Source organism: Larus michahellis, chromosome W (genome assembly GCF_964199755.1).
Source record: "Larus michahellis chromosome W, bLarMic1.1, whole genome shotgun sequence".
Taxonomy (NCBI): Eukaryota; Metazoa; Chordata; class Aves; order Charadriiformes; family Laridae; genus Larus; species Larus michahellis.
Genome location: NC_133929.1, coordinates 3,910,460 through 3,937,522, shown reverse-complemented (window position 1 = coordinate 3,937,522; position 27,063 = coordinate 3,910,460). Strand labels below are relative to the sequence as shown.

Sequence of the window (27,063 nt, the reverse complement as noted above, 5' to 3'; positions counted from 1 at the left end):
AAAGTGCCTGGCTGTTCATCAATTCAGCAGTAACACAAAATAGACTTAATCAAAGACGGCACCTCAATTCGAGAGAGATATCGAGGTGCTGGAGCGAGCGCAGAGGAGGGCAACGAAGCTGGTGAAGGGCCTGCAGAATAAATCTTATGAGGAGCGATGGAAGGAGCTGGGACTGTTTAGTTTGAGGAAGAGGAGGCTGAGGGGAGACCTCATCACTCTTTACAACTACTTGAAAGGACACTGTAGAGAGGCTGGTGCTGGTCTCTTCTCACAGGTAATTAGCGATAGAACAAGAGGGAATGGGTTCAAGCTGCAGCAGGGTAGGTTTAGGCTGGACATTAGGAAAAAGTTCTTCCCAGAAAGAGTGGTCAGACACTGGAATAGGCTGCCCAGGGAGGTGGTGGAGTCACCATCCCTGGATGTGTTTGAGACTCGTTTAGATGTGGTGTTAAGGGATGTGGTGTAGGGGAGAACTTTGTAGAGTGGAGTTGATGGTTGGACTCGATGATCCCAAGGGTCTTTTCCAACCTAAATGATTCTATGATTCTATGATTCTATGACAATTAGGACTTCTTATCACTTTCATATATTGAGAATGAGGAAGTGAGCAAACATGCAACCAGGAAATTTTGGTTCGTGTTTTTTTTAGGGTCACAAGCACAATTAGTTGTCAGCTTGTTTTTCAGTTAAAACATACACATTTCCATTCTGCTGCTCTACAGCACTCCCCCAGTAATAGCATTCTACACTATGAGGTCTTTACTGTCAAAGCAGAAGGAAAACAATCCCGAAAAAAGATAATTCCTAGAAACAAAGCCTGCCCAATCCATATTTCTGTAGACCACTGTCCACCCACAAAGTGAGATGTGAATCATAGAATCATAGAATATCTTGAGTTGGAAGGGACCCATAAGGATCATCGAGTCCAACTCCCTGCTCCTTGCAGGACTACCTAAAAATAAACCATATGACTAAGAGCATCGTCCAGATACTCCTTGAACTCTGACAGGCTTGGTGCTGTGACCACTTCCCTGGGGAGCCTGTTCCAGTAACTGACCACCCTCTCAGTGAAGAACCTTTTCCTAATGTCCAATCTGAACTTCCCCTGACGCAGCTTTAAGCCATTCCATCACATCCTATTGCTGGTCACCAAAGATCAGCACCTCCCCCTCCGCTGCCCCCATTGAGGAAGTTGTAGACTGCCATGAGGTCACCCCTCAGCCTTCTCTAATCCGAACAAAGCCAGTGACCTCATAAGTCTTGCCCTCGAGACCTTTCACTATCTTGATCACCCTCCCCTGGGCACACTCTAATAGTTTGATGTCCTTCTTATATTGAGGCACCCAAAACCGCACACAGTACTCGAGGTGGGGCCACACCAGTGCAGTGTAGAGTGGGACAATCACCTCCCTCAACCAGCTAGCTATGCTGTGCTTGTTGCACCCCAGGACACGGTTGGCCCTTTTTGGCTGCCAGGGCACACTGCTAACTCATATTCAGCTTGCCATCAACCCAGACCCCCAGATCTCTTTCCATGGGGCTGCTCTCCAGCCTCTTGTCCCCCAGTTTGTACGTATAACCAGGATTACCCCATCCCAGGTGGAGAATCCAGCACTCGCTCTTGTTAAATTTCATACGGTTGGTGATTGCCCAGCTCTCCAGTCTATCCAGATCTCTCTGTAAGGCCTCTCTACCCTCGAGGGAGGCCACAAATCCTCCTAGTTTAGTATCATTGGCAAACGTACTTAACGTACATGTGATTTCTGCATCCAGATCATTTATAAAAATGTTAAAGAGCACTGGCCCTAAAATTGAGCCCTGGGGAACCCCACTGGTGACTGGCTGCCAGACCGATGTAACTTTCTAACTCTTTGAGCCTGACCCATCAGCCAATTGTTCACCCAATGTATTATGGACTTGTCTAGCTGTGTGCCGGACATTTTGTCCAGAAGGATACTGTGAAAGACAGTATCAAAAGCTTTGCTAAAATCCAAAAAACCCACATCTACTGGCTTCCCTTGGTCAACTAGATGGGTGACCTTGTCATAAAAGGAAATTAAGTTAGTTAAGGAGGACTTTCCCCTCATGAACCCATGCTGGCTATGACCAATGGCTGCATTGTCTCTCAAGTGTTTTTCAATAACTCCCAGAATAACCTTCTCCATAATTTTACCAGGCACTGAAGTGAGATTGACTGTAGTTACCAGGGTCTTCCTTCTTACCCTTCTTGAAAATTGGGACAACATTTGCCAGTGGACTAGGACCTCTCCAGACTCCCAAGACCATTGAAAAATAACATAGAGGTCCCATGATAACATCGGCCAGCTCTTTCAGCACCCTGGAATGAATCCCATCGGGCCCCATAGACTCATGCGCATCCAGCTGGAGCAGCAAGTCTCAAACAACTTCAGAATGGGAATTTATCATTACCCTAGTCACGGTCTTCCAACACAGGACTCCGAGGGTCCCAGGGCCCATCATCAGTGTTGAAGACAGAGGCGAAAAAGGCATTAAACGTCTCCGCTTTGTCTGCGTCCCTATTTGTGAAGTGACTGACCCCGTCAAGCAATGGACCAATGTTATCTCTGATTCTCCTTTTGCTATTAGCATATTTTAAAAAGCCCTTTTTGCTGTCCTTCACAGTGCTGGCCAGCTTGAACTCTAATTGAGCTTTGGCCGCATGAATTTTCTCCCTACAGCAGCAAACAGCATCTCTGTAGTCCTCCCATGTCATCTGTCCTTGCTTCCAATGTCCATACACTTTCCTTTTCTGCCTAAGTTCTAGAAGAAGATCCCTGCTCAGCCAAGCTGGCCTTCCACCCCGCTTGCTTGACTTCTGACACTTTGGAATTGCCTGCTCCTGCGCTCTTAAGATGACTCTTAAAAAGTGACCAGCATTCGTGGACCCCTATACCTTCAAAAGCAGATTCCCAGGGGACCTTACTAGCTAGCTCCTTCATCAGCCCAAAGTCTGGTCTCCCCATATCCAGGGTCGAAGTTTTGCTGACAGTTTTTCTCCTATCGCCAACAATTTTAAACTCAACTACTTTGTGTTCACTGTGACCAAGACAGCCACCAATCACCACTTAGCCCACGAGTCCCTCTCTGTTTACAAACAACAAATCTAGGAGGGTACCTTTCTTAGTCAGCTCCCTTAGTACCTGCACCAAGAAGTTATCTTCAACGTGCTTCAGGAATTTCCTGGACCTGTTTGTGTTTGCTGTATGATCTTCCCAGTTGATGTCTGGGAAGTTAAAATCACCCATAAGGACAAGGGCAGCTGATCTAGAGATATCCCTTAATTCCTTGTAGAATAATTCATTGATGATTCATTAAGAAACGTCTAGATGTGGCACTTCAGGGCATGCTCTAGTGGCACAGATTGTAGGTTGTTTGGTTGGACTCGATGATCTCAAAGGTCCTTTCCAACCATGAAGATTCTAAGGATTTTAATGTCATTGTCCTGGCTGGGTGGTTGATAGTAGATTCCCACAACAGCATCCGCTTTATTTATTTTCCCCTTAATCCTTACCCAGAGGGTCTCAACCATGTCATCGCCAACTGCAAGCACCATACAATCGAACCCCTCCCTTACACACAGCACCACCCCTCTGTGTCGCCTGCCCTGCCTATCCCTCATGAAGCCTATAACTGTCCATCATGGCACACCAGTCACAGGACTCATCCCACCAGGTTTTGCTTATGCCAATGTATATGATTACCACTTCAGCTCTCACTAAATACTCATGTAATTTGTAATTCAAACATGAAATAAGTAAAGCAGTTGGAAAAGGGATAGTGTTCTGACAGTGTTCTGGTGGCATAATCTCTGTAACTGTTGGTTCCCCTCACCACCAATATTTCATACATTCAATATTTGGAAAAAGCTAGCTGTTCTTTCTGTTTGTATTTGTATTTTAGCTTGTGCCCATTGCCTGTTGTCCTGTCACTGAGAAGAGTCTGGCTCTATTTTCTTTACTTCCTCCCATCAGGTACTTAGACACATTGAGAAGATCCCTCCCGAGCCTTCTCTTCTCCAGGCTAAACAAGCCCATCTGTCTCAGTCTCTTCCTTATGTCAGATGCTCCAATCTCTTAATTATTTTAGTGGCCCTTTATTGGACTCACTCTAGTATGACCATTTCTTTCTTGTAGTTGGAAGCCCAGAACTGGACGCAGTACTCCAGATGTGGTCTCATCAGTGTTGTGTAGATACTTGGTATAGGCTCAGTTGACTCTGATGCCTCCCTTGACAGAGTTTGTTCCTCCTCAATTGTTCCCAGAGCACTATACCCATTCTGTAATTGCAAATCTGCAGGCAGAGAAGGAGTCTTCCTTCTGTTGTCAGAAGTCACAAGTTTCAGGTCTTCCCTGACATGGGAGTCTCCATCTACTGGTCATAGGATCACATGATAATTTGGGTTGGAAGGGTCCTCAGTAGGTCATTTAGTCCAACCTCCTCCTCAAAGCAGGGTCAGCTATAAGATTGGACCAGGTTGCTCAGAGCTTTATGCTCCTCTGAGCACAGCCTCTAAATGTACCTCCTTTGTATCATTTGCAAGCTTTTGCCTCTGCAGGGTCGCTGAAGACCATCTCCTGCCCATCCTCCCCCATGCTACACAGCTGTATTGGGAGCCTTGTGGAAGACATTGTATTCAAGGAGTTAAGGATCTTGAACAGGCTGTCTGCTCTAATGGGGCTTGTACTTAGGGCTTGAGAAGCCCATACGTTATTCATATAATCTGTAACTTACAATATATCTTTGGTAAAGGTAAACTGTATGTGGATCAAGGGGTGGAATGGAGAGATCCTGACTGAGAAACCATTGCACATTTAGGAGTTTGTGATCTACATAAAAGTTAAAGGGAGTAGGCCCAGGCCTGTGCTGCACTGCACGTACAGCTTGGCTTTCAGGCCTGTGTTGTGCTGCACAAATTTCTTGGCCGCAAGATAAACTCAGACAGCTCATTGTAAAAGAGGAACCTGCAGGCAGCTCCTACTTGGTAATGGTGACTACGCCACCTGCATGGCCTTGCCTTTATCTAACAGTGCAGCAACGAGTTCTCATGAGAATATCCTTTAGAAATAGAGTTGTTTTCTTGTAAGGAAATTATATAATAACTTGCAGTCTTAAGCAGTGCCAAGCTGCTCTCAAACTGTGCTCTCGCCTACCAGTTATATAGCTGCTTCCCAAGCACCAACTGAAACATCTTCTCTCTGTTTTTAACTGCCTTACCTCATTTTCTTCCTCATGTTCTAATATAGCCTGTAGAAAAGCCCTTCGCTCATGGCTTGAAGATTTCTGATCAAACATTCCAGCCTGAATAACTTTTTGATCTACATTCAGTTTATACTTTGCAGCAGCAAGTATCTTCTCTTCCACACTGTTCACAGTGCACAGTCGCAGGACTCGAACCTCATTCTGCTGACCAATTCGATGAGCTCGATCTTGGGCCTGCAAGTCCTATTAGGCAAAGAATTTGGAATGATGCATAACGTAACTATGCTACACAAATCACTCCCTGCTTAAAGGACACTGTAATGTTGGGTTTTATTAGTATAACAAAAAGAAGTGCTCAAGCTATAGTCCAGCACAAATAATCTAGCTCATTCCTGATTATCCTCCTTCTTGGGACTTCATCAGACCCAGGCAGGCAAACTGGAGAGAAAAAAATATGTGCATGGTCTGTACAATGTGAATGCAGTAAGCCACACACTTCTTGAAAGCATATGCAGTAAGTGACCAAGATAGATAGGCCACAGTGTGTAATTCTTCTCTGCCACTCAGAGTTCATGGCCTTTCAAGCCAGAAAGTAACCCTGAAGTAGAGCAACTCTCTAGTCCAGGTACAAGAACAGAGGCAACAATATAGCTAGGTATTTATTATAAAGTCCAGATATAAACCTGTGTATCTAAAGCAAACCACTATTTCTGAATATCTTAAATGCATTAGTAATTTTATGAATTGGGTCTGGCTAGAATGGAGTTAACTTTCTTCATATCAGCCTGTCAGGGGCTTGTCTGGGGTGATGCTGTGATATGGATTTGTCACCAAAAGAGTGTTGATAACACAGCAATGTTTTGGCTATTGCTGAACAGTGCTTGCACACCGTCAAGGCCTTCTCTGTTTCTCACTCTGCTCCCCCAGGGAGTAGACTGGGGATGCAAAAGAAGTTGGGAGTGGACACAGCCGAGACAGCTGACCTGAATTGGCCAAAGGGATATTCCATGCCATATAACGTCATGTTCAGCAATAAAAACTGGGCAAAATGGGGGGGGGGGGGGCGGGGGGGGCATGTATATGTGTTTTGGCTTCCAAGGTAGAGTAGAGTAGAGTAGAGTAGAGTAGAATAGAATAGAATAGAATAGAATAGAATAGAATAGAATAGTTCAGTTGGAAGGGTCCTACAACGATCATCTAGTCCAACTGCCTGACCACTTCAGGGCTGACCAAAAGCTAAAGCACGTTATTAAGGGCATTGTCCAAATGCCTCTGAAACACTGACAGGCACGGGGCATCGACCTCCTCTCTAGGAAGCCCCTTCCAGTGTTTGACCACCCTCTCGGTAAAGAAATGCTTCCTAGTGACCAGTCTGAACCTCCCCTGACGTAGCTCTGAACCATTCCCACGCTTCCTGTCCCTGGATCCCAGGGAGAAGAGCTCAGCACCTCCCTCTCCACGTCCCCTCCTCAGGAAGCTGTAGAGAGCAATGAGGTTGCCCTCAGCCTCCTTCTCTCCAAACTAGGCAAACCCAGAGTCCTTAGACGCTCCTCATAGGACATGCCTTCCAGCCCTCTCACCAGCTTTGTTGTCCTCCTCTGGACGCATTTGATTACCTTAACATCCTTTTTAAATTGTGGGGCCCAGAACTGCACACAGTACTCAAGGTGAGGCCGCACCAACGCTAAATACAGCAGGATCATCACCTCTCTTATCCGGCTGGTTATGCTGTGTTTGATGCACCCCAGGATGCGGTGTGCCCTCTTGGCTGCCAGGGCACGCTGCTGACTCGCACTGAGCCTGCTGTCGACCAGCACCCCCAGATCCCTTTCTGAAGGGCTGCTCTCCAGCCACTCCTCTCCCAGTCTATACTAGTGTCCGGCATTACTCCCTCCCAGGTGCAGAATCCGGCACTTGTTCTTGCTAAATTTCATGCCACTGATGATTGTCAAATGCTCCAATCTATCCAGATCCCTCTGCAAGGCCTTTTGTCCCTCAAGAGAGTCAACAGCACCTCCCAGTTTAGTATCCTCAGCAAACTTGCTAAGGGTGCATTCAACTCCTGCATCCAGATCATTGATAAAAATATTGAAGAGACCTGGCCCTAGAACTGAGCCCTGAGGAACACCACTGGTACTGGTCCCCCTCTTGCTATTAGCACATATAAAAAAGCCTTTCTTGTTGTCTGATACAACACTGGCCAGTTTCAACTCTAGTTCAGCTTTGGCCTTTCATGTTTTCTCCCTGCATATGTGAACCATGGCTCTGTAACCTTCCTGCGAAGCCTGACCTTGCTTCCAGAGATCATACAATTTGTTTTTCCACCTGAGTTCCACGAGGGGTTCCCTGTTCAGACAAGCTGGTCTTCTGCCCCACTTGCTTGACTTTCAACACCATGGGATTGCCTGCTCCTGTGCTTTTAAAAGGTGGTTCTTAAAGACTGACCCGCACTTGTGAATTCCTAAGCTCTCAAAAGCAGATTCCCAGGGTACTCTGCTAAGTAGCTCTCCAAGTAGCTTAAAGTTTGCTCTCTTGAAATGCAGGGTAGCAACTCTGCTGTCCTTTTTTCTCATTACACTGAAAATTTTAAACTCAACCATTTTGTGATCACTGTGGCCAAGGCAGCCACCTACCATCACATCTCCCACGAGTCCTTCCCTAGTCACAAATAGCAAGTCTAGGAGGGCATATTTCCTAATTGGCTCACTGAATACTTGTGACAAGAAATTTTCTTCCACAAACTTCAGGAATTTCACAGGCTTGCTTGTCGCAGTGGTATGATATTCCCAGTTGATGTCTGGGAAGATGAAATCTCCCACAAGGACAAGGTCTACCAATCTAGAGATTTCTCCTAATTGCCTATAGAATAACTCATCGGTGCTATCATCCTGGCTGGGCAATTGATAGTAGACACCCACTACGACATCTGCTTTGTTTTCCATCCCCCTAATCCTCACCCAGAGGCTCTCAACCACATCATCCCTAACTGTAAGGGCTGTACAGCCAAACCTCTCCCTTACGCAGAGTGCAACTCCTCCACCTCGCCTGCCCTGCCTATCCCTCCTGAACACCCTGTAGCCCTCCATCCCAGCACTCCAGTTGTGGGACTCATTCCACCAAGTCTCACTAATACTAATGATACCGTGGCTCTGGGAATGGACCAACACTTCCAGTTCATCCTGTTTGTTTCTCATACCATGTGCATTGGTGTACAGGCATTTCAGATGTGCTTCTAAGCCCTTCATGCTCCCAGGAGCAGAGTAAATGGTCCCACTAGCATTGCCAGCCTCAGGCAATGCCATGCCAGCCCTTGGCTTACTTTCAGCTCTCCTGATGGTATCCCCTCCCCCCATTGATTCTAGTTTCAAGCCCTCTCAATCAGTCCTGCCAGCTTACAAGCAAAGATGCATTTCCCCATCGAGTCAGGTGGGTCCCGTCAGGCCCCAGCATACCTTGCGTTTCAAAGACTCTTCCATGGTTATAAAAAACAAAGTTCTGGCAGAGGCACCAGTCCTGGAGCCAGGTATTGATGTCTTGAGCATGCTTGTTTGTTCCAACGTCTCTTTTATATCTGTCCTTCACTTATTAAACTGTCTTTACGTCAACCCAGGACTTTTCACCCTTTTGGTCTTCTGATTCTCTCCCCCATTCCACTAAGGGGCTAGGAAGCAAGTGACTGTGTGGGTGCTTTTTGTGGGGCACCAAAAAGGACTGTGGTGGGATGACCTCAGGCAACAGCCCGTAAGATGGGGAGAAAATAGAAGGAAAGTGAGAAGAATGGTTGATCGAAATAAAGACAGTTTAATAGGTGAAGAAAAATCTGTGCGTGCAAGTAAAGCAGAAGAAGGAATTTATTTACTATTTCCTTTTGGCAGGCAGATGTCCAGCCCCTTCCTGGAAAGCAGGACCTCAGCATGCATAACAGTTGCTTGGGAAGACAAACACCATGACCACAAACATCCCCACTTCCTCCTCCTTTCCTTGAGTTTTTATTGCTGAGCATGACATCATATGGTATAGAATATCCCTTTGGTCAGTCTGAGTCAACTGTCCTGGCTGTGTCCCCTCCCAGCTTTTCACTCACTCCCAGTCTACTCGTTGGTGGGGCAGAGTAGGAAAAATCAAAAGCCTTGTGGCCATGCAAGCACTATTCAGCAACAGTGCGTACATTATCAACACTGGTTTGGTCACAAATCCAAAATACAGCACCATACGGGCTGCTATGAAGAAAATTAACTCCATCCCAGCCAGACCCAGTATAGACTCTAGAAGAACAGAGGCAACAATATAGCTGGATATATATCATAAAATCAAGCTATAGAACTGTGTATCTAAAGCAAATCACTATTCCTGAGAATCTTAAATGCATTAGTAATCTTAGAAATTATTTCATCTGCTGCATGAGCTTTTACTTTGAATGTAGAGCCATTTATTAGTGCCTTAAGATTAAAGGGTGAACAAAGTTATACCAATGAAACAGAAAATGCAGAGTGTAAGACTCTAAATTTGAGGATTCCCTTACACTCAGAAAAAATATATATGCAGACACAGTATCACTTTACAGATTTAAAATAAAATACTACTTGATTGTAGCAGTTTGCCTTACCAATTCTTCTCAAAGCAGCATTTTATGATATACTTTAATTTCACTGTCAATCTTCCCAAATTAAAACACAAAGCCTAAAAAAGCACAAAAATTATTTCAATATTACATGAAGATAATTAAATAAAAATAACCTGATGAGGATTCCAATCACTATCAAAGATTATAACAGTGTCAGCAGCCTGAAGGTTCAAGCCCAGCCCTCCTGCCCTTGTACTCAGCAAGAAGATGAAGTACTGTGAGCCCGGTTCATTAAACTTTTTCAGCAGGGCAGCTCGATCCTCCGATTTTGTTGTACCTGAGAAGAAATTAAAAAAGAAATAAAAAGAAACCCTATGACAAAGATCTTCTACCAAAATAATTTAAAAGCAATCTTAGTTGTTTAAGATACACGTGAAAGGGAAATTTTAGCTCACTTGTTCTTTGCCATCTCAGCTATATTTTCTATAATACAGATGCAAACTCTAACCACGGATGTTTCAGCCAACTGTCTATAGCACTTAGGAGGAGGGTTCCCAAACTTTTATTTTAAGTAGGCTTGACATTTCAAAAGGGGACTTTGAAAAGATGCAATTATCTATTTGACAACATTTTATGACCGACAAGTTTCAATAGATGATATACACAGGCAAAATGGAGCTTCAGTTTTGATTAAGGCCTTATGAGCACTCACAGAATCTAAATATTTTAAAAACTGTATGTGTACACAAACATAGATTTATTAACATTTCACTATTGGCCTTAAAAATCAAGGGAACAAAAATTCTTAAAAGATCACATTCAAAACACAATGGTGTTGATAGGGGAGGGAGAGAAAGCAGAGAATTCAACCACGGTAAAAGGCCTACACAAAGCTCTAAGTAACAATTAAACACTGTGCACATTGGCAGCAAGGTGAATTTCCTGTACTTTGACAATCAGTTTTTACTGATCAGCTTGGTCTTACCCTCTGCTTATTTTATGTTTTTACATCTCTGCCTGTAGCTGAAGACAGAAGTTTGATATTTTTATTCAGATGTCCATACAGAGGAGGAAGTTTTTCTACTATGTAGTCAAATTGCTGAACCAGAAAAACACTCCCAAATTTATTTTCATTCAGCTTACCATCAAGGCGTAAGTAAAGGAAATTTCGAAATGCAAAATAGTCCTCCATAACAGTCATGAGTGATGTCATTTGACAGAAAAGAAGCACACGATGGTTAGTGGCTCGCAACTTAGGTAAAATACGATCAAGTAGTTCAAATTTCCCTGAGGCCCGATAAAGCTCAGCTCTGTTTAAGAGGAGAAAATACAATAAGCGCCATGACAAGCCAGCTTTTAGAAGAGTATTTAATAATGCATTCTAATTACAATTGTGTCATATCATGATAATGGATAGATTCCTTTTCTCAAAGGAAAACAAAACTGATAGTACTTTTCTCTCTTTAAAACTGTTTATGACGTTGATTAAAATAAGAAAAAAACCCCCACATGACTTGCATCTATGTATTTATTTGTTAGAAAAGGGCTCCTCCCCCAAAATATAAGAATTCTGTGGACTCTAAAGCACATCAGATATCTTTCTTTATGAGCCCAGTATTTTTTTCATTATTTCTCAAAACAAGCATTATTTCTGAAGTACATTTTATTAGTTTAGATGCTCTCCCACAGGATATGCTTTCAATCAGCATCTACTGGTGCCACAAGTTATATTCATCAAGTGTATGTTAGAATTGATTACTTTTCCACCCACTACTGTGCGTGTGAAAGCAAAGGAGTCCAGACCAGTCTACTTTATATACAGAAAGAATGGGAAAAGTTTGATAGTGGACATATTCTTTTATTGTATACACTTATAACTGCCTTGAACTATCTTTATGGTCAGATTCTTGTCCACCAGGACCCTCAGGTCCTTTTCTGCAGAGCTTCTTTCCAGCTGCTCAGCCCCCAGCCTGTACTGGTGCATAGGTTTATCCCATACCAGGTGCAGGACACGGCATTTCCCTTCATTGAGGTCCCTCTGAATGTCAGCACAACCACCTGGTGTATCAGCCACTCCTCCCAATTCTCTATCATCTGCAGACTTGCTGAGAGTGCACTCTGTCCCAAGATCCACATCAGAAAAGAAGAGGTTAAACAGTATGGGCCTCAGTATTGACCCCTAGGGGACACCACTAGTGACTGGCCTCCAGCTGGACAACAGCCTTTTCCTGTTGATATACCTGCAGAAGCCTTTCTTGTTGCCCCTCCCATCCTTCTCCAGATTCAAATCTAGATGGGCTTCGGCTTTCCTAACCACATCCCTGTATGCTTGGACAGTGTCTCTGTATTCCTCCTGGGTCACCTTTCCCTGCTTCTACCTCCTGTATGCTTCCATTTTATGTTTGAATTTACTCAGGAGCTCCTTGTGCATCCATACTTCCTGACACCTGTGCTTGACTTGCTGCATGTTGGGATGGACCATTCTTGAGCTGGGAGAAGGCGATCCCTGAATATCAGCCAGCTCTCCTGGACCCCCTCTGCTTTCTAGTACTGTCTCTCATGGGATTCTTCCAAGCAGATCCCTGACAAAGCCAAAGTCTGCTTTCCTGAAGTCTAGGGCTATGATCCTGCTATTTGCCTTCTTCCCTCCTCTCAGGATCCTGAACTCCACCATCTCATGGTCACTACAGTCAAGACTGCCCCAACCGGTCCTTCCTTGTTTGGAGGTATTCGGGTCCAGCCGAGTGCCTCCCCTCATTGGCCCCTTGATCACTTGTGTCAGGAAGTGATCACCAAAATACTCCATAAACCTCCTGGATTGCTTATGCCCTACTGTCTTGTCCTTCCAGCAGATATCAGGGTGGTTAAAGTTCCCCATGAGAACCAGGGCCTGCAAATATGAAGCTTCTTCCAATTGTATGAAGAAGGCCTCATCTACTTCTTCCTGATCAGGTGGTCTATAGCAGATGCCCACCACAATGTCACCCATATTGGTCTGCCCTCTACTCCTAAACCATAAGCTCCTGGCTGGTACATCATCCATCCCTAGGCAGAGCTACATGCATTCCAGCTGCTGTCTCATATAAAGGACAGTTTCCCCTCCTTGCCTTCCTAGCCTGCCCTTCCTAAAGAGCTTGTATCCATCTATGGCAGCACTCCAGTCATGTGAGCTATCCCAGCACATCTCTGTGATCCCAATGAGATCATAGCCCTGCAACTGCACACAGACCTCTAATTCTTCCTGTTTGATCCCCATGCTGCATGCATTAGTGTACAGGCACTTCAGAGAGGCATGCAGTCATGCTGATTTCCCAGGAAAAGGGTGAGAGCTTCCCCCACAATATTGTCCACCTGGCACTTCCTTATTTGTGTGCATACACTTGGGGTGGGCTCCCTTGTGTCCTACTTTGTTCATTTTGAGGTCTCTCCTGTCCACATCACCTTGCACCCTCTGCTTACCAAGCCAGTCCACCACTTTCTCACTTGACTGTGGGTTGTCCTCTCCATCCCCTGTCATTCCTAGTTTAAAGCTCTCCTCACCAGGTTGGCCAGCCAGTTGGCAAAGATGTTTTTGCCCCACTTGGTCAGGTGGATCCTGTCTTTCCCTATCAGTCCTTTATTCTCAGAAGGTCCTAGGGTCATTAAAGCCACATCTCTATCAGCAACACCAGCTGTGCTGACAGTTGTTGATCCCCAGGATCCATCTACTCCTCCTCAAGCCCTTCCCCTTCATCAGTAGGGTCAAGCAGAAAACCACCTGGGCCCCCATACCTTTGACCCTCATCCCCAGATTCATGTAGTCATTCTCAATATACTGAAAGTTTTCCCATGGCAGTATCATCAGTGCACACGTGGAAGAGCAGCAGAGGGTAATACTCTGAGGGCCAGACAAGCATCAACAGTCTCTCAGTTCCAGATCCGAGCCCCCAGCAAGCAGCAAACCTCCCTAGAGAGTAGATGGGGGTTTCTGTCCCCTGCAGGAGGGAGTCATCCACTACTACCACTTGCCGCTTCCTCCTGATGCTGCTGCGTGGTTCAGTCTCAGCTGTCCCCAATGTTTCCTCAGACAGAGCTTCCAGTCCCTCATCTGCTATCAGGGCACTGCACCTATTCTGTAGTTGCAGATCTGCAGGTGGAGCAGGAGCTTTCCTCCTGTTGCCAGAAATCACAAGCTTCTAGCCTTTGCCATCATGGGAGTCTCCATTTGCCACACCAATGAGTACAGACTCTGGTTGGTCTTTCTGTGCAAGTGGGAATTCAGGCTCTTGCTTCTGTAGGGTGTTGGAGAAGATCTTTTCCGTCTCTTTTTTCATCATCATTGCTGTGCATTGATAGTGACATACTGGAGCAAGTCCAGAGGTGGGCCACCAAGATGCTCAGAGGACTGGAGCACATGACATAGAAGAAAAGGTTGAGAGAGCTGTATTTGTTCAGTCTAGATAAGAGAAGGCTCAGAGAAACCTTATTGCTTGTCTACAACAGCCTAATGGGAGGATACAGTGAAGACTTTTCTCAGAGCTGCACAGTAATAGGACAAGAGGCAATGGATACAAGTTGGAACATGGGAAATTCTGATAAGATATTAGGAAAAATATTTTTTACCATGAAGGTGGTCAAATGCTAGAACTGGTTGCTCAGTGAGACTGTATAATCTGTATAATCTGTTGGAGGTGTTCAAGACTTGACTGGACAAGTCCTTGAGCAACCTGACCTGCTATGGAAACCGGTGACAAGTGGCATTCCTCAGGGGTCAGTACTGGGACCGGCGCTGTTTAACATCTTTGTCGGCAACATGGACAGTGAGATCGAGTGCACCCTCAGCAAGTTTGCCGATGACATCAATCTGTGTGGCACGGTCAACACGCTGGAGGGAAGGGATGCCATCCAGAGGGACCTGGACAGGCTGGAGAGGTGGGCCTGTACGAACCTCATGAAGTTCAACCAGGCCAAGTGCAAGGTCCCGCACCTGGGTCATGGCAATCCCAGGCACAAATACAGGCTGGGCAGAGAATGGCTTGAGAGCAGCCCTGAGGAGGACTTGGGGGTGCTGGTGGACAAGAAGCTCAACATGAGCCAGCAATGCGCACTTGTAGCCCAGAAAGCCAACCGCATCCTGGGCTGCATCAAAAGCAGCGTGGCCAGCAGATCGAGGGAGGTGATTCTGCCCCTCTACTCTGCTCTCGTGAAATCCCACCTGGAGTACTGTGTCCAGCTCTGGAGTCCTCAGCACAGGAAGGACATGGACCTGTTGGAATGGGTCCAGCGGAGGGCCACAAAGATGATCAGAGGGCTGGAGCCCCTCTCCTATGAGGACAGGCTGAGAGAGTTGGGGTTGTTCAGCCTGGAGAAGAGAAGGCTCCGGGGAGACCTTATAGCAGCCTTCCAGTACCTAAAGGGGGCCTACAGGAAGGATGGGGAGGGACTCTTTATCAGGGAGTGTTATGGTAGGACACGGGGTAACGGCCTCAAACTGAAGGAGGGGAGATTTAGATTAGATATTAGGAAGAAATTCTTTACTGTGAGGGTGGTGAGGCACTGGAACAGGTTGCCCAGGGAAGTTGTGGATGCCCCATCCCTGGAAGTGTTCAAGGCCAGGCTGGATGGGGCTTTGAGCAGCCTGGTCTAGCGGGAGGTGTCCCTGCCCATGGCAGGGAGGTTGGAACTAGATGATCTTTAAGGTCCCTTCCAACCCGAACCATCCTGTGATTCTGTGATTCTGCTTTGTGTAGGGGTTAGACCAGGTGACCTCCAGAGTTCTCTTCCAACCTAAATTATTCTATGATTCTAACCTTTTTTAACGTGGTCTTTATCAAAAATGTACATGTCAAGAGAATCTGTAAGCCAAGGAGCCAGGACTTGCTGTCAAGAGATCTTTCAAGTCTAATAGTTCTTTATGGAAATTACTGGCATAGCCTTTGAACAATTAAGAACTGGGTACAAGTATCACTGAAGTATCACTTTAAGCATTTTATGTAAATATAATATGTTGCTGGATTATAAGAATTGGGTTAAAGGTTACACAGAAAGTTTTTGAAAAGCAAAATAGTAGTAGTTTAGTAGTAAACTTAAAATTTTGTTACGACAAGGTTCATTTAAATTGTTGACAAAAACTTTGAGTGGACAGATGCCAATAATCTAATTGCAAGTGTAATAATAAAACATACCCCCCATAAAATCAGAGGTAGATTAAGGCTAACTGGAAATCATTCCTAGCCTAATACTTTAACGAGCCATAATAACAGAGGAATTTAAATGCTTTACGTTAGAGAATGTTTGCTAATATTTGAAAGGGAATAAAAAGAAAGAGGAGATAAATTAAAACTGAGAAATGGTACTGTAACAAATAATAATAAAACACAGATATGGAAACATCAGGGACCTCTGTAAGGAAGTTTTGATAATCATAGAATCATAGAACAGCCCAGGTTGGAAGGGACCTTAAAAGATCATCTGGTCCAACCTTTCATGGGAAAGGGAGCCTAAATGAGATTATCTAGTGCCCTGTCCAATTGCATCTTGAAAACCTCCAGTGATGGGAACTCTACCACATCCCTGGAGAGATTGTTTCAATGAATGATTGTTCTTACTGTAAAAAATTTCTTTCTTATGTTGAGATGAAACCTCTCCCAGTGCAACTTGTACCCGCTGCCCCTTGTCTTCTCCGTGTGACATTATGTCTCATGGCATTGCAAGTTGGGCAAAGGTGTCAATCTTGTCCCTAATTTAGCAAGGACTAGTGTACAGTTATCAATAAATAAACAAGAATCCTGCATGTGACCACCACAATTCTTCCTTATGTGATGGGAAAGAAAAAAGAAAAAAAGACTCTTGTTACAACAGGAATAAAAGCTTTCTGAAGAACCAGGAATCATTTCTACCATGTTCAGTCATTGTCCAAGGACTGGAAGTTTTGTGAAAGAAAGGATCCTATATCTTGGTATGATGTTAATGAAAATAATGGAAATCCATCTTCAAAATTCTCCTAACCATTTTCTGCTTTAGCTGAATGCTTCTCTTCAAAGCACAAGACTACTTTAAATCAGATAAAAACTTTCTTGCTTTGACATTAGTCACTCAGCAGGGCTTCACCATCAGTCAAGGACAAGACTGGAGTCCAGAAGATTCTAATTACCATCCAGCTATAAAAGCAACTTTAAACTGCCATTTTGGAGAGGAAACATCCCTTGAAGTAAGAAGCAGTCCCTTAGGCTGGGGGCTATGGGAAGAGTTTTAAGCTGGTTAGGTTCATTCTAAAGCACGTTATTTCTATAGCTAATTAGATTTATCTTAGAAACTGCTTAGTTTTTGAGATCATATAGGTTTTGGAAACAAAATATGATACAATAGTTTCATTGCAGCATATATGAAGAAGATAAAGATTTACCCATTGATGACACCATTTGAGTAGCCTAAATGTTCAGCAAAGGATTCCTGCAGAATTATAAGCAATAAACAGAATATTAGACACAATCTATACAGTGGCCAAAATTATGCATCCCTATATCAAGAAATTATATGAATGGGGTTTGGGTCCCATTACACTCATACTGTTAGAATTTGCCTTGTGGCACAAGTACTCTACTATTTTCCTGCTACTGCTTTCTTTAAAATGCATGGCTTGTAGGAATACTTTCCCTTTGTATGCCTTTTACCAGATTATAAATACAGTAGGACCTAATTAATTTGCACTGATTATTGGGAGACCCGTTTGCAAAAATACTGAATTTCATGAGTGAGCAAGTGAGCAAACAATAAAAACCACAATAATACACCACAGGAGATACTTGTTGATTTCATTGTATATTGTAGCTACATTTTAGTTAGCTTTAGCTCAGTAATGAGAAATGCTATACAGTAAACAAATCTTTGCTGAAAAAAAGGAGGGGTATGGAGGGGGGCAATTTTTGATAGATATTCTAAAGGATTAGCAGTCTGCTAGATAACAAGGTTCTACTATATTGTCGTAGTTTAACTCAGCAGGCAGCCAAACACCATGCAACCGCTCGCTCACTTCCCCCCCCCCCCCCCCCACCAGTGGGATGGGGGAGACAATCGGGGAAAAAAAGTAAAATTCATGGGTTGAAATAAAAACAGTTTAATAGGACAGCAAAGGAAGATAAAATAATAACAATAATAATGATAAAAGAACATACAAAACAAGTGATGCACAATGCAATTGCTCACCACCCGCTGACCGATGCCCAGCCTGTTCCCGAGCAGCAATTGCCGATTCCTGCCCCCTGGCCAACCCCCATTTATATACTGAGCATGACATCTATGGTATAGAATATTCCTTTGGCCAGCTTGGGTCAGTTGTCCTGTCTATGCTCCCTCTCAGCTTCTATGGGAAGCTGAAAAAGTCCTTGACTGCTTAGCAACAACTAAAAACATTTGTGTGTTATCAACATCATTCTCATACTAAATCTAAAACACAGCACTATACCAGCTACTAGGAAGAAAGTTAACTCTATCCCAGCTGAAACCAGGACATATATGTTCTACTATATGGCATTTTAAAATGATATCTCTATTTTAAAATTTAGCTTTGTTTTAAGCACAGGTAGTGGCAAGTTGATATGGAATATCTTAAACTCAGAAAACTATATTTTTTAAAGTTAGTGCCTCAAAAAGAACAAATTCTGTAAAAGTGAATTTAAGGCTGCAGATAAAAATCTGGTGACTGCTCCATTTCTTCACTTATACAGAGGAACGTAATGAGTGTTTCTCAAATGTGTTCTTTTCAGCACAAGTGTTGTTGCCAAAGGTGTTCCCTCCCACACTAGCAGTTTTTGACTATGTTAGCCACCTGAATAAAAGAGGCCCCGAAAATCAAACATGACAGACTTACCTCAATATGTTGAAACATATACGGGTGATTGCATATCTTTCTCAATTGCATGATTGTGTTCATAAGAGTTTTTGCCCCACCTTTTCCCTAGGGAAGCAAACAACACAAATCATATTATGAAACCCGTTTCCTAGCTTGTTAATGAAACTTTTGAAACTCAGTTTCAAAAGGAGACATAAAAATATTTCTACCCCAAAGCAGAACACTATATCACCATGAAAAAAAAATATTTGAAGCTATGAAATAAGGTGCAGTTATCTGGCTGCTCAAATTAAAATATCATGAGGATGATCCAAAAAGACAAGGAGATCAAAGACTTCCAAGTAACCTGGAAAGTGTACTACATCTCATATCTGTCTATAGCAGTCACAATAAGCACTTACTGCTTATTTATACTGCTTATTTATGAAACCATGTAAATTGTAAACAGTAAAATATTAACAGGTGTTCCAGTAAACTGGGATGGTTACAATCTAATTATCACTGATTAATACATTTGGTAACACTGTATTAAGACTGACTAACACTTCTCACTTTAAGGTCCCATTTTGATTTGCTATAACTTTGTGAAACTGTTAATGAAGTTGGTACAATTTCCAAACTCCCTATGTCATTCAGGTGAAATTATTTTAAAATATCTCAGCCAAAACAATTCAGACATTTCCAAGAGTGAGATTAGGAAAAATTACATTATGTGATCATTTTATATTCTTTTAAATTCATCTCTGGAAGGGAACTGACATTTGATTGGGGGTAGTCCACATGTCAAAGTCTACTGCTGAACCCTTGAAAGTCTATCTCAATTTGTTCCAAACTGCAGTTTGCATTTGTTTATGAAATGTTTACTAGAGCTTTGCATACTAATGAATTCTCTCTAGTTTGAGCAGATTGCAAGCCAGAGATGCAGAATAAGAGAGTTTTCCCTAAAGCCATAGTTATTGGATCTTCAAAGCCAAGAGTTCTCAATGACCACCACCTCTTGCTGGCACAGGAAGCATAAATAAGAGAACCTGATTAATTACTTACAGAAAAGAAAAAAGTTGGAGGACAGGTAAAAATTGGACCTATGAGTATAAGAGAGTTCAGATTGCAATGTTCTGGCCAAAGAGACTAGAAAGCTAGAGGACAGCAGAGGCAATTAGAACTGCTTAAGGCAAAGTGCTGGGCAGGGAAGCATGGAAGAAAAGGCAGAGAGAAGATTCTGAACTAGTGAACAAGAGAAACCAGAGAGGTAAGCAGAAGGCTGGGATGCAAAATGAAATTGGGGGGGTGGGGGAAGTTAGAACAAGGAACAGGATGTAAGATAGGCAACACTGAGGTGGACATAAACCTACTGAGGTGCACTGGGAACAGGGAATGAGGGCATAGAGATAGCTGATCTCTGTTTAGTTGAGTAAGGTGACTGCACACAAATCTTGAGTTGGAGGAAGGGCAACAGGAATGGCTGTGCCAGGAAACTGGGCCTAGTTAGGCACAGAGAACTGAACTAGCAGAAGACGTTGAGATGAGGAAGAAAATAGACTGGACATGGACCAGTCAAAGTGGTTATGGTAAAAGGCATCACAGTCAGGTCAGCAACAGGGGGATGAGCAGGAGGGACAACATCCATTCAAGTACCCTCTCTCCAGATTTTAGAGCAAATTGAAGACTCCCCAGTCTCACTGCTGTTCTGTCATCAAATATGTATTAAACCACATCAAATGTTGCATTGTAAAAGACAACTACTATCAGTTATTCAAGTAACTCAAACCTCTAGCATAGGTCTCTGTAGTGCTTCTAAACTTCCAATCATTCTGATGACCTCCTTTGGATGTAAATGTGTCAAATGACATTTTCTAAGGCTTAAAAAATGGTAGCTGAAAAATTAAATTAAAAATGCAACAAAAGAAAGTAAACCGATGTTTGCAAAGTACTCAGAACCTATATAGAGATGACTGTCATAGAAGATCCTATGAGGAAAGGACTAACTTTGGTTTTAGAGCAGGGTTTGAATACTCAACAGTAAATAACACATCAGACCACACCAAATAAGATATTGACCAAAATAAGATATTGAACAAAAATATCATCCATTGTTACAATGAAATTGACAGGAGGCAGGTGGAAAAATAGTATGCAATCATATTGTATCATGAAAACACATATAATGGGGCCAATACATGGGACTGGTGCACACACAAGCTGTTACACACCAGCTGCTCAGAATCACAGAATGGTTGAGGTTGGAAGGGACCTCAGGAGGTCATCTGGTCCAACCCCCCTGCTCAAGCAGGGCCACCTAGAGCAGGTTGTCAAGGACTACAAACATCTTTTGAATATCTCCAGGGAGGGTGACTCCACAACCTCTCTGGGCAACTTATTCCAGTGCACAGTCACTCTCACAGTAAAAAATGTTTTCTGATGTTCACACAGAATCTCCTGTGTTTTGGCTTGTGCCCATTGCCTCTTGCCCTGTCACTGAGCACCACTGAAAAGAGCCTGGCTCCATCTTCTTTGCACCCTCCCTGCAGCTATTTATATACATTGATAAGATCCCCCTGAGCCTTCTCTTCTCCAGACTGAACAGTCCCAGCTCTCTCAGCCTTTCCTCATAGGAGAGAGGCTCCAGTCCATTCATCATCTTTGTGACCCTTCACTGGACTCTCTCCAGTACGTCCATGTCTCTCTTGTACTGGAGAGCCCAGAACTGGACACAGGACTCCAGGTGTGGCCTCACCAGTGCTGAATAGAGAGGAAGGATCAGCTCCCTCAGCCTGCTGGCAACACTCCTATTAAGGCAGCCCAGGATACCATTGGCCCTCTTTGCCACAAGGGCACATTGCTGGCTCACATTTGTTGCTCTGTGTTAAGTGCCTAGATGATCTTACTCTGAGAAATCTCACAGTAAATCCAACCTACCTCACATCTAGTGCAATGTAAAATATGTGTTTACAGACAAGCTGATGCATGGCTACTTGTCTTCTCTACAATAACTTGACCATGTGCCAAAGTCCTAAGATAGAAAAGTCAACATTTATTTTGGCATATTCTAATGTATGACTACATGACTTTGCATCTTATTTTTCTTTTAACACCTTTTTACATGAACAGATGTTATATGTATGTATGAACAGAGGCACTCATAACCTAGCTGGCCAAAACAAGATTTGTGCTTAATAATGGCTCTGAGAGAAAAGATGAACACCTGTAGGAATGTGTCTGAGAGAAAATGGCCATGTGAGCCAGCCTCCCTACTATGAGAGATTAGATTAAGGGCAAAACAGGTGGTAGAAGATGGAATTAGTACATGGGAAAAACGGGAACTGAGAAGGTAGAAAACATGTTGTGCTAATGACTAAGCAATTGACTATGCGAATTCTTGTAACCAACCTGATCTGTGAATGAACTGCATGGACAGCGCGTGAACAGAGACTGTAAGCCAATCATATAGCTGCCGCTAGCGCGCGCTCTTATTGCCTGTCTCTATATACTCTGTGAAAACTTGAATAAAGGGAGAACGATCATACTCATATTGAGACTCCATCGTTACTCCGGGTCCGTCTCCCACTCCGACATCTGGTAGCAGAGGATGGTTCAGCGCGACTGAGTTCTCCGAGACTGCGGTAAGCAGCTAGAGGAGGGGAGTGGGAAACTTCGGCTGGGAGACGTGCTGCTTGGGCGCATCAGCGGGAGCAGACAATGGCGTGAGGTCGCTCCTCACCTCCCAGGCGCAGCTATGGAAACAGAAGCTGCGGCCACGCTACTCGCTGGGATCCTCTCTAAGAGAGGGATTGAAACACCAGCGAAACTGTTGCTCAAACTGATTAAGCCGGGGCAGGAGATGGGGCAACAAGTAACAAAAGAAGAAGGGACAATATTAAGACTTCTCCTGCATATCCTCTCTAAGAGAGGGGTGAAATACGATGAGCGTATGCTCCGAAGGTTGTTAACCTGGTGCAGAGAGAACGGATTCGCACCAGAGCCCCAGACAGCTTTTAAACCAGAAATATGGGAGGCTGTTGGGAAAAAACTGTGGGAAGTGATAAGTAAAGGAGACAAAGAGGCATCACCGTTAGCGACGACATGGCGGTTGGTGTTATCGACCTTAAAAGATATGAAGGCGGAGCGAGCCACGGCAGCCGGGGCTTTTGCAGCATTACAACCCACGGGAGGGGGATCGAACAGGCCAGGTCCGAAGGTCTGGGACGATCCCCTGCTGATCCCCTCTGCTCCACCTGAGGCCGATGGAGGAGGCAGAATGTCAGCAGAGAAGGACAGAGCCGGAGCTGTTTGCTCCTGCCATTGCCCGCCTCGCCCCCTCCCCAGTCGTCTCCCTGAGATAGAAGTGCTGGTTTTGTATGTCTGCTGTGTAAGTGTGTGTGGGCGCCAGCTTATACCTGCTGATCAGCATGTGTGCTACCGTTTGCTTTTTGTTGTGTGCAGTGTCGTTAGGTGACTCCCCTTGAGCAGGTGTTCTGCCCGGTGTGGTACTGTTCTCGTATGCATCTAGGGCTGACACTCCGTCAAGTGAAGGAGTTTGTATATACACAGTGTTTAGACGTAAGGCGAGCGCGCCCCAGGTAGATACACCAGGATGGGCTGTAGAACCGATGGAAGTCCTGAAATATTGGGGGAGTTTTCACAAGCCGACACGTTTACACTCTCGGGAATGGCTCGCCCGTGGAGGGCGTATCACTGGTTGTTTGTTGTTTGTCTATAAGATCATGGTTGATCGGGAAAAGGAGTTGAGCCAAAATCTATAGGATGCTCTGTAGGAAAATGAGAAACTTAAGGAAAAATGAGAAACTGAGCTCTTGTTGCAAAGGCAGACTTTTATGTCAGTCGTAAGTGATGGGGAAAAATAAAAAAAAAAAAGAGAAAAAAAGAAAAAAAAGAGAAAGAAAAAAAAGAAAAAAATGAAAAAAAAAAACCCAAACAGGAACAATTAGATGGGAAATGTGCCACGTTAGCACAAAAGTATGCCATAAGCATTACGAGAAAGCATCAGAAAAAGAGAAATAGGACACCTGATTCAAAGCAGTACCAGAGAGATATGGTTTTGGTTTTTTCCTCTATGTGTCTATGTTATTGCATGCCTTAGTAGATTGCTCTGTGTTATACCCTGCGAGACTAAAATGAACCCCAGCAGAAGCGGTCTCTTGAGCAAGGGGGTGGAATATGGGAAAGCAACGGAAGATCGGCGAGGAGGACTGTAAATACACTCAAGGGACTCGCACCTGGGTGCTGGAAAACACATATATCACACCAATTGTTATTCAGCCTCGGGTGCTGGCAAGAAAAACATTTGGATGACATAAGCCTGTAATGGACTCACAGACACCTTATCCAGCTGCTTGAGAACCTTGGCCTGTTGTAGAAGAAGATCAAAGCACAGTACCAGCAAGAACAGGGAGTCCGCATGTGCTCTAGCTAACAAGGACTCTTTTGCTGCCAAGGATTCGTGATAACAAGGACTCTCTTGCTGCCAAGGCTAAGTTTAACAATGCTACTAGTACCGCTATGTCTGAGTTATTGCTAGATGTAGACAGTATTCGATATGCGACGCTGCAAAACAGAGCTGCTACTGATTTTTTGCTTTCAGCTCACAGACATGGTTGTCAAGATTTTAAAGGACTGTATTGTATGAATCTAAGTGACCACTCCAAATCCATCCATGCCCAGTTGCAGGAACTGCACCGACCGAACCAGCAACTTGTGGAGACCACTGGGTGAAATCTCTTTGCTGGAAGGACTTGGGGGTGGGGTTGGTTGAAGCAAATTATACTCATTGCCTGTGTGGAAGGAATTTGTCTGTTATGTTTAGTATGCTGTTTGCCGTGTTTAATAAGCATTATACGATCAGCTGTAGATGCCGCTTTGCATCGTACCCTTGTACGAGTTGTAGAATATGTTGCTGTAAAAACTTTGTGTGTATCCATGAGAACCCGACCTTCACAGAAGAAGATAACAAGAAGGGATTACAACAATGTAGTCACGTATCAGACAGCCGCTGTTGGCAAAGCTGGATCATGAGTTTGGTGAGACTCGCTGCATGCACTGGCCACGTGTGCAGCGACTCTGGCCTGTACTTTTCTACTCGATCCAGTGCAGGAGAGTCTGGTGGGACTCGCTGCATGCGCTGGCCATGCGTGCAGCGACTCTAGCCTGTACTTCTCCACTCAATCCAGTGCAGGATATAGGAGGGCTGTCTCGGGTCAGAGAGGGGGAGAGAGACATGAGCACACTTTGAAGGTACAGGGGATGCCCTGAAGCACTGTGTCTGCCCCCGCCCCCCCGATAAGTTCTATGCTCATTAACCCCAACAGCTCCGAAGGCATTACAGCATGTTGCAAGATAAGATACAGTCTACTACTGCTGCAAGACACATTGAACACCTTCCTACAAGAATTTCAACTTTATGCCCTGATAGGACAGTGGGATGATGCACTCGCAAAGAGCCTGACTGCGTTAGAGTGGGTATTTTTGCCACATACCTTTTCAAAACCAGTAACTATGATGATTGAAATGGTACCGCGATTGTTTTTCCAGGGTCGTTTGTGCTGTCACCAGCTTTCTGGAATGGATCCAAGCCACATACATGTCCCCATCAAAAAGGATGACCTTGACCCTTGGTTATCACAATTTGACATGTCGTTGTAAAAAAAAGAAATATTCGTCCTTTATATGATCAGCTAAAAGCTCAAATACTAAAGATTCAAGACTTAATGAACCGCAATGTATTTGAAATATTACAAAAGGATTTCTCGTGGGTAAATCCAAAGAAATTGGCTTTCTGGGCTAAATTTAGGAATCTGGGTATTTATTGCCTTAGCAGGGTTCTTTTTGATTCTGTTTTTAATTGTGTTTAGTATATAACCTGCTAAGAGCGTCACGACGAGTAGAAGCACAAGTCATGGCGACCTTGTTAATAAATGGTCCGGTGTTAAACAAAAAAGGGGGAGATGGGGCAGATCTACGAGCAGAGGCCTGCGTACGGCCAAGGACACAGTGAGCAGAGCACACAGTAACCACAGAGCCAAGAGAACAGTTCATGCCTTCACTCCATCCTGTGACCACCATAGAACATTCCCGAATCTCGGACAAAGAATAGGGCTAAGTATTCTTCCTTCGCTAGGAACAGCGACGGCATTAAATAAGTTGAATAAGACAGGGTGTTGGGCAAGTAAACAGATAAACCTTACAACTGAAATCCTATCTAGCTTGCTTACTGATGCTGATAGCATTCGGCATGCTACGTTGCAAAATCGAGCGGCTATTGATTTTTGCTGTTAGCTCAGGGTCACGGATGTGAAGATTTTGAAGGTGTGTGTTGTATGAACCTTTCCGACCACTCATCATCCATTCATAAGCAGTTACGGGAGCTGAAGGATAACATGTCCAAATTAAAAGTGGTCAAAAATGGTTTCGATGATTGGTTAAGCCCATGGGGTATAACGGGATGGTTATCAGACTTATTAAAACAAGGGCTCATGCTACTGTTGGTTATATTATTATTGGTTATGGCAGCCTCGTGTGTTCTCCGCAAAGTGACTGACATGATAGAAAATGCCATGCATAAGGTCTGGCTGGCTCAAGAAGAAAAAGGGGGTATTGTAGGAATGTGTCTGAGAGAAAATGGCCATGTGAGCCAGCCTCCCTACTGTGAGAGATTAGATTAAGGGCAAAACAGGTGGTAGAAGATGGAATTAGTACATGGGAAAAACGGGAACTGAGAAGGTAGAAAACATGTTGTGCTAATGACTAAGCAATTTACTATGTGAATTCTTGTAACCAACCTGATCTGTGAATGAACTGCATGGACAGCGCGTGAACAGAGACTGTAAGCCAATCATATAGCTGCCGCTAGCGCGTGCTCTTATTGCCTGTCTCTATATACTCTGTGAAAACTTGAATAAAGGGAGAACGATCATACTCATATTGAGACTCCATCGTTACTCCGGGTCCATCTCCCACTCCAACAAACACCCAAGTAGTAGTCAGTGCTGCCACAATCCCAATTAGTCAGGTTTTTTATTGGATTTAACTCAGCATATTTTTACCTTATGAATGGAGAGCACAAACTACTGTCTTTTAAAACACAAACATGTCTAAATAAGATTTCTTTCTTCAAAGATATCTGTGGTAAGAACCTACTTATTCTTTTTTTAAAAAAAAAAAAGTCATGTTGTTAACACGTGATCATGATCTATTGTTCCGTAAGTGTTCTAGTTTCCCCTTTGTACCTTCTTGTCTTTCTCAGACCCATCTGTGAGAAGGATTCCCTTGGCTTGCATGTGACGGTACAGAACCTTCTGAAGAGCTGACATGTCACATTTGATTACATATTCAACCTGGTGTAAAAACACAATTAACAAATACAGTGTCAAGTTTTACCAAGATATAATCATTTCAGTATGATTTTAATTCCAAGACCTTGCCCTACTAAACAAAT

At 43.9% G+C, this 27,063-nt stretch overlaps 1 protein-coding gene across 15 annotated transcripts in view; it reads right to left on the bottom strand.

Annotated features, from left to right (window-relative positions):
• Positions 1-27,063, bottom strand: part of LOC141735678 (putative global transcription activator SNF2L2) — a 208,845-nt gene that overhangs the window by 93,392 nt on the left and 88,390 nt on the right. For 9 of the 15 annotated variants that reach the window (XR_012584808.1, XM_074568726.1, XM_074568722.1 and 6 more), the window contains 6 exons: positions 26,855-26,962; positions 18,633-18,719; positions 17,169-17,215; positions 10,928-11,094; positions 9,958-10,121; positions 5,236-5,463 (listed from right to left, as the gene is read on the bottom strand). Coding sequence is in view for 13 of the 15 variants with exons in the window: in XM_074568726.1 (XP_074424827.1) it covers positions 5,236-5,463; positions 9,958-10,121; positions 10,928-11,094; positions 17,169-17,215; positions 18,633-18,719; positions 26,855-26,962 (801 nt within the window). In the remaining 2 variants the exon portion in view is untranslated. Of the gene's footprint in view, positions 1-5,235; positions 5,464-9,957; positions 10,122-10,927; positions 11,095-17,168; positions 17,216-18,632; positions 18,720-25,105; positions 25,197-26,854; positions 26,963-27,063 lie in introns of those variants that run through there. The other 6 variants (XM_074568733.1, XM_074568729.1, XM_074568727.1 and 3 more) reach the window with 6 other exon arrangements.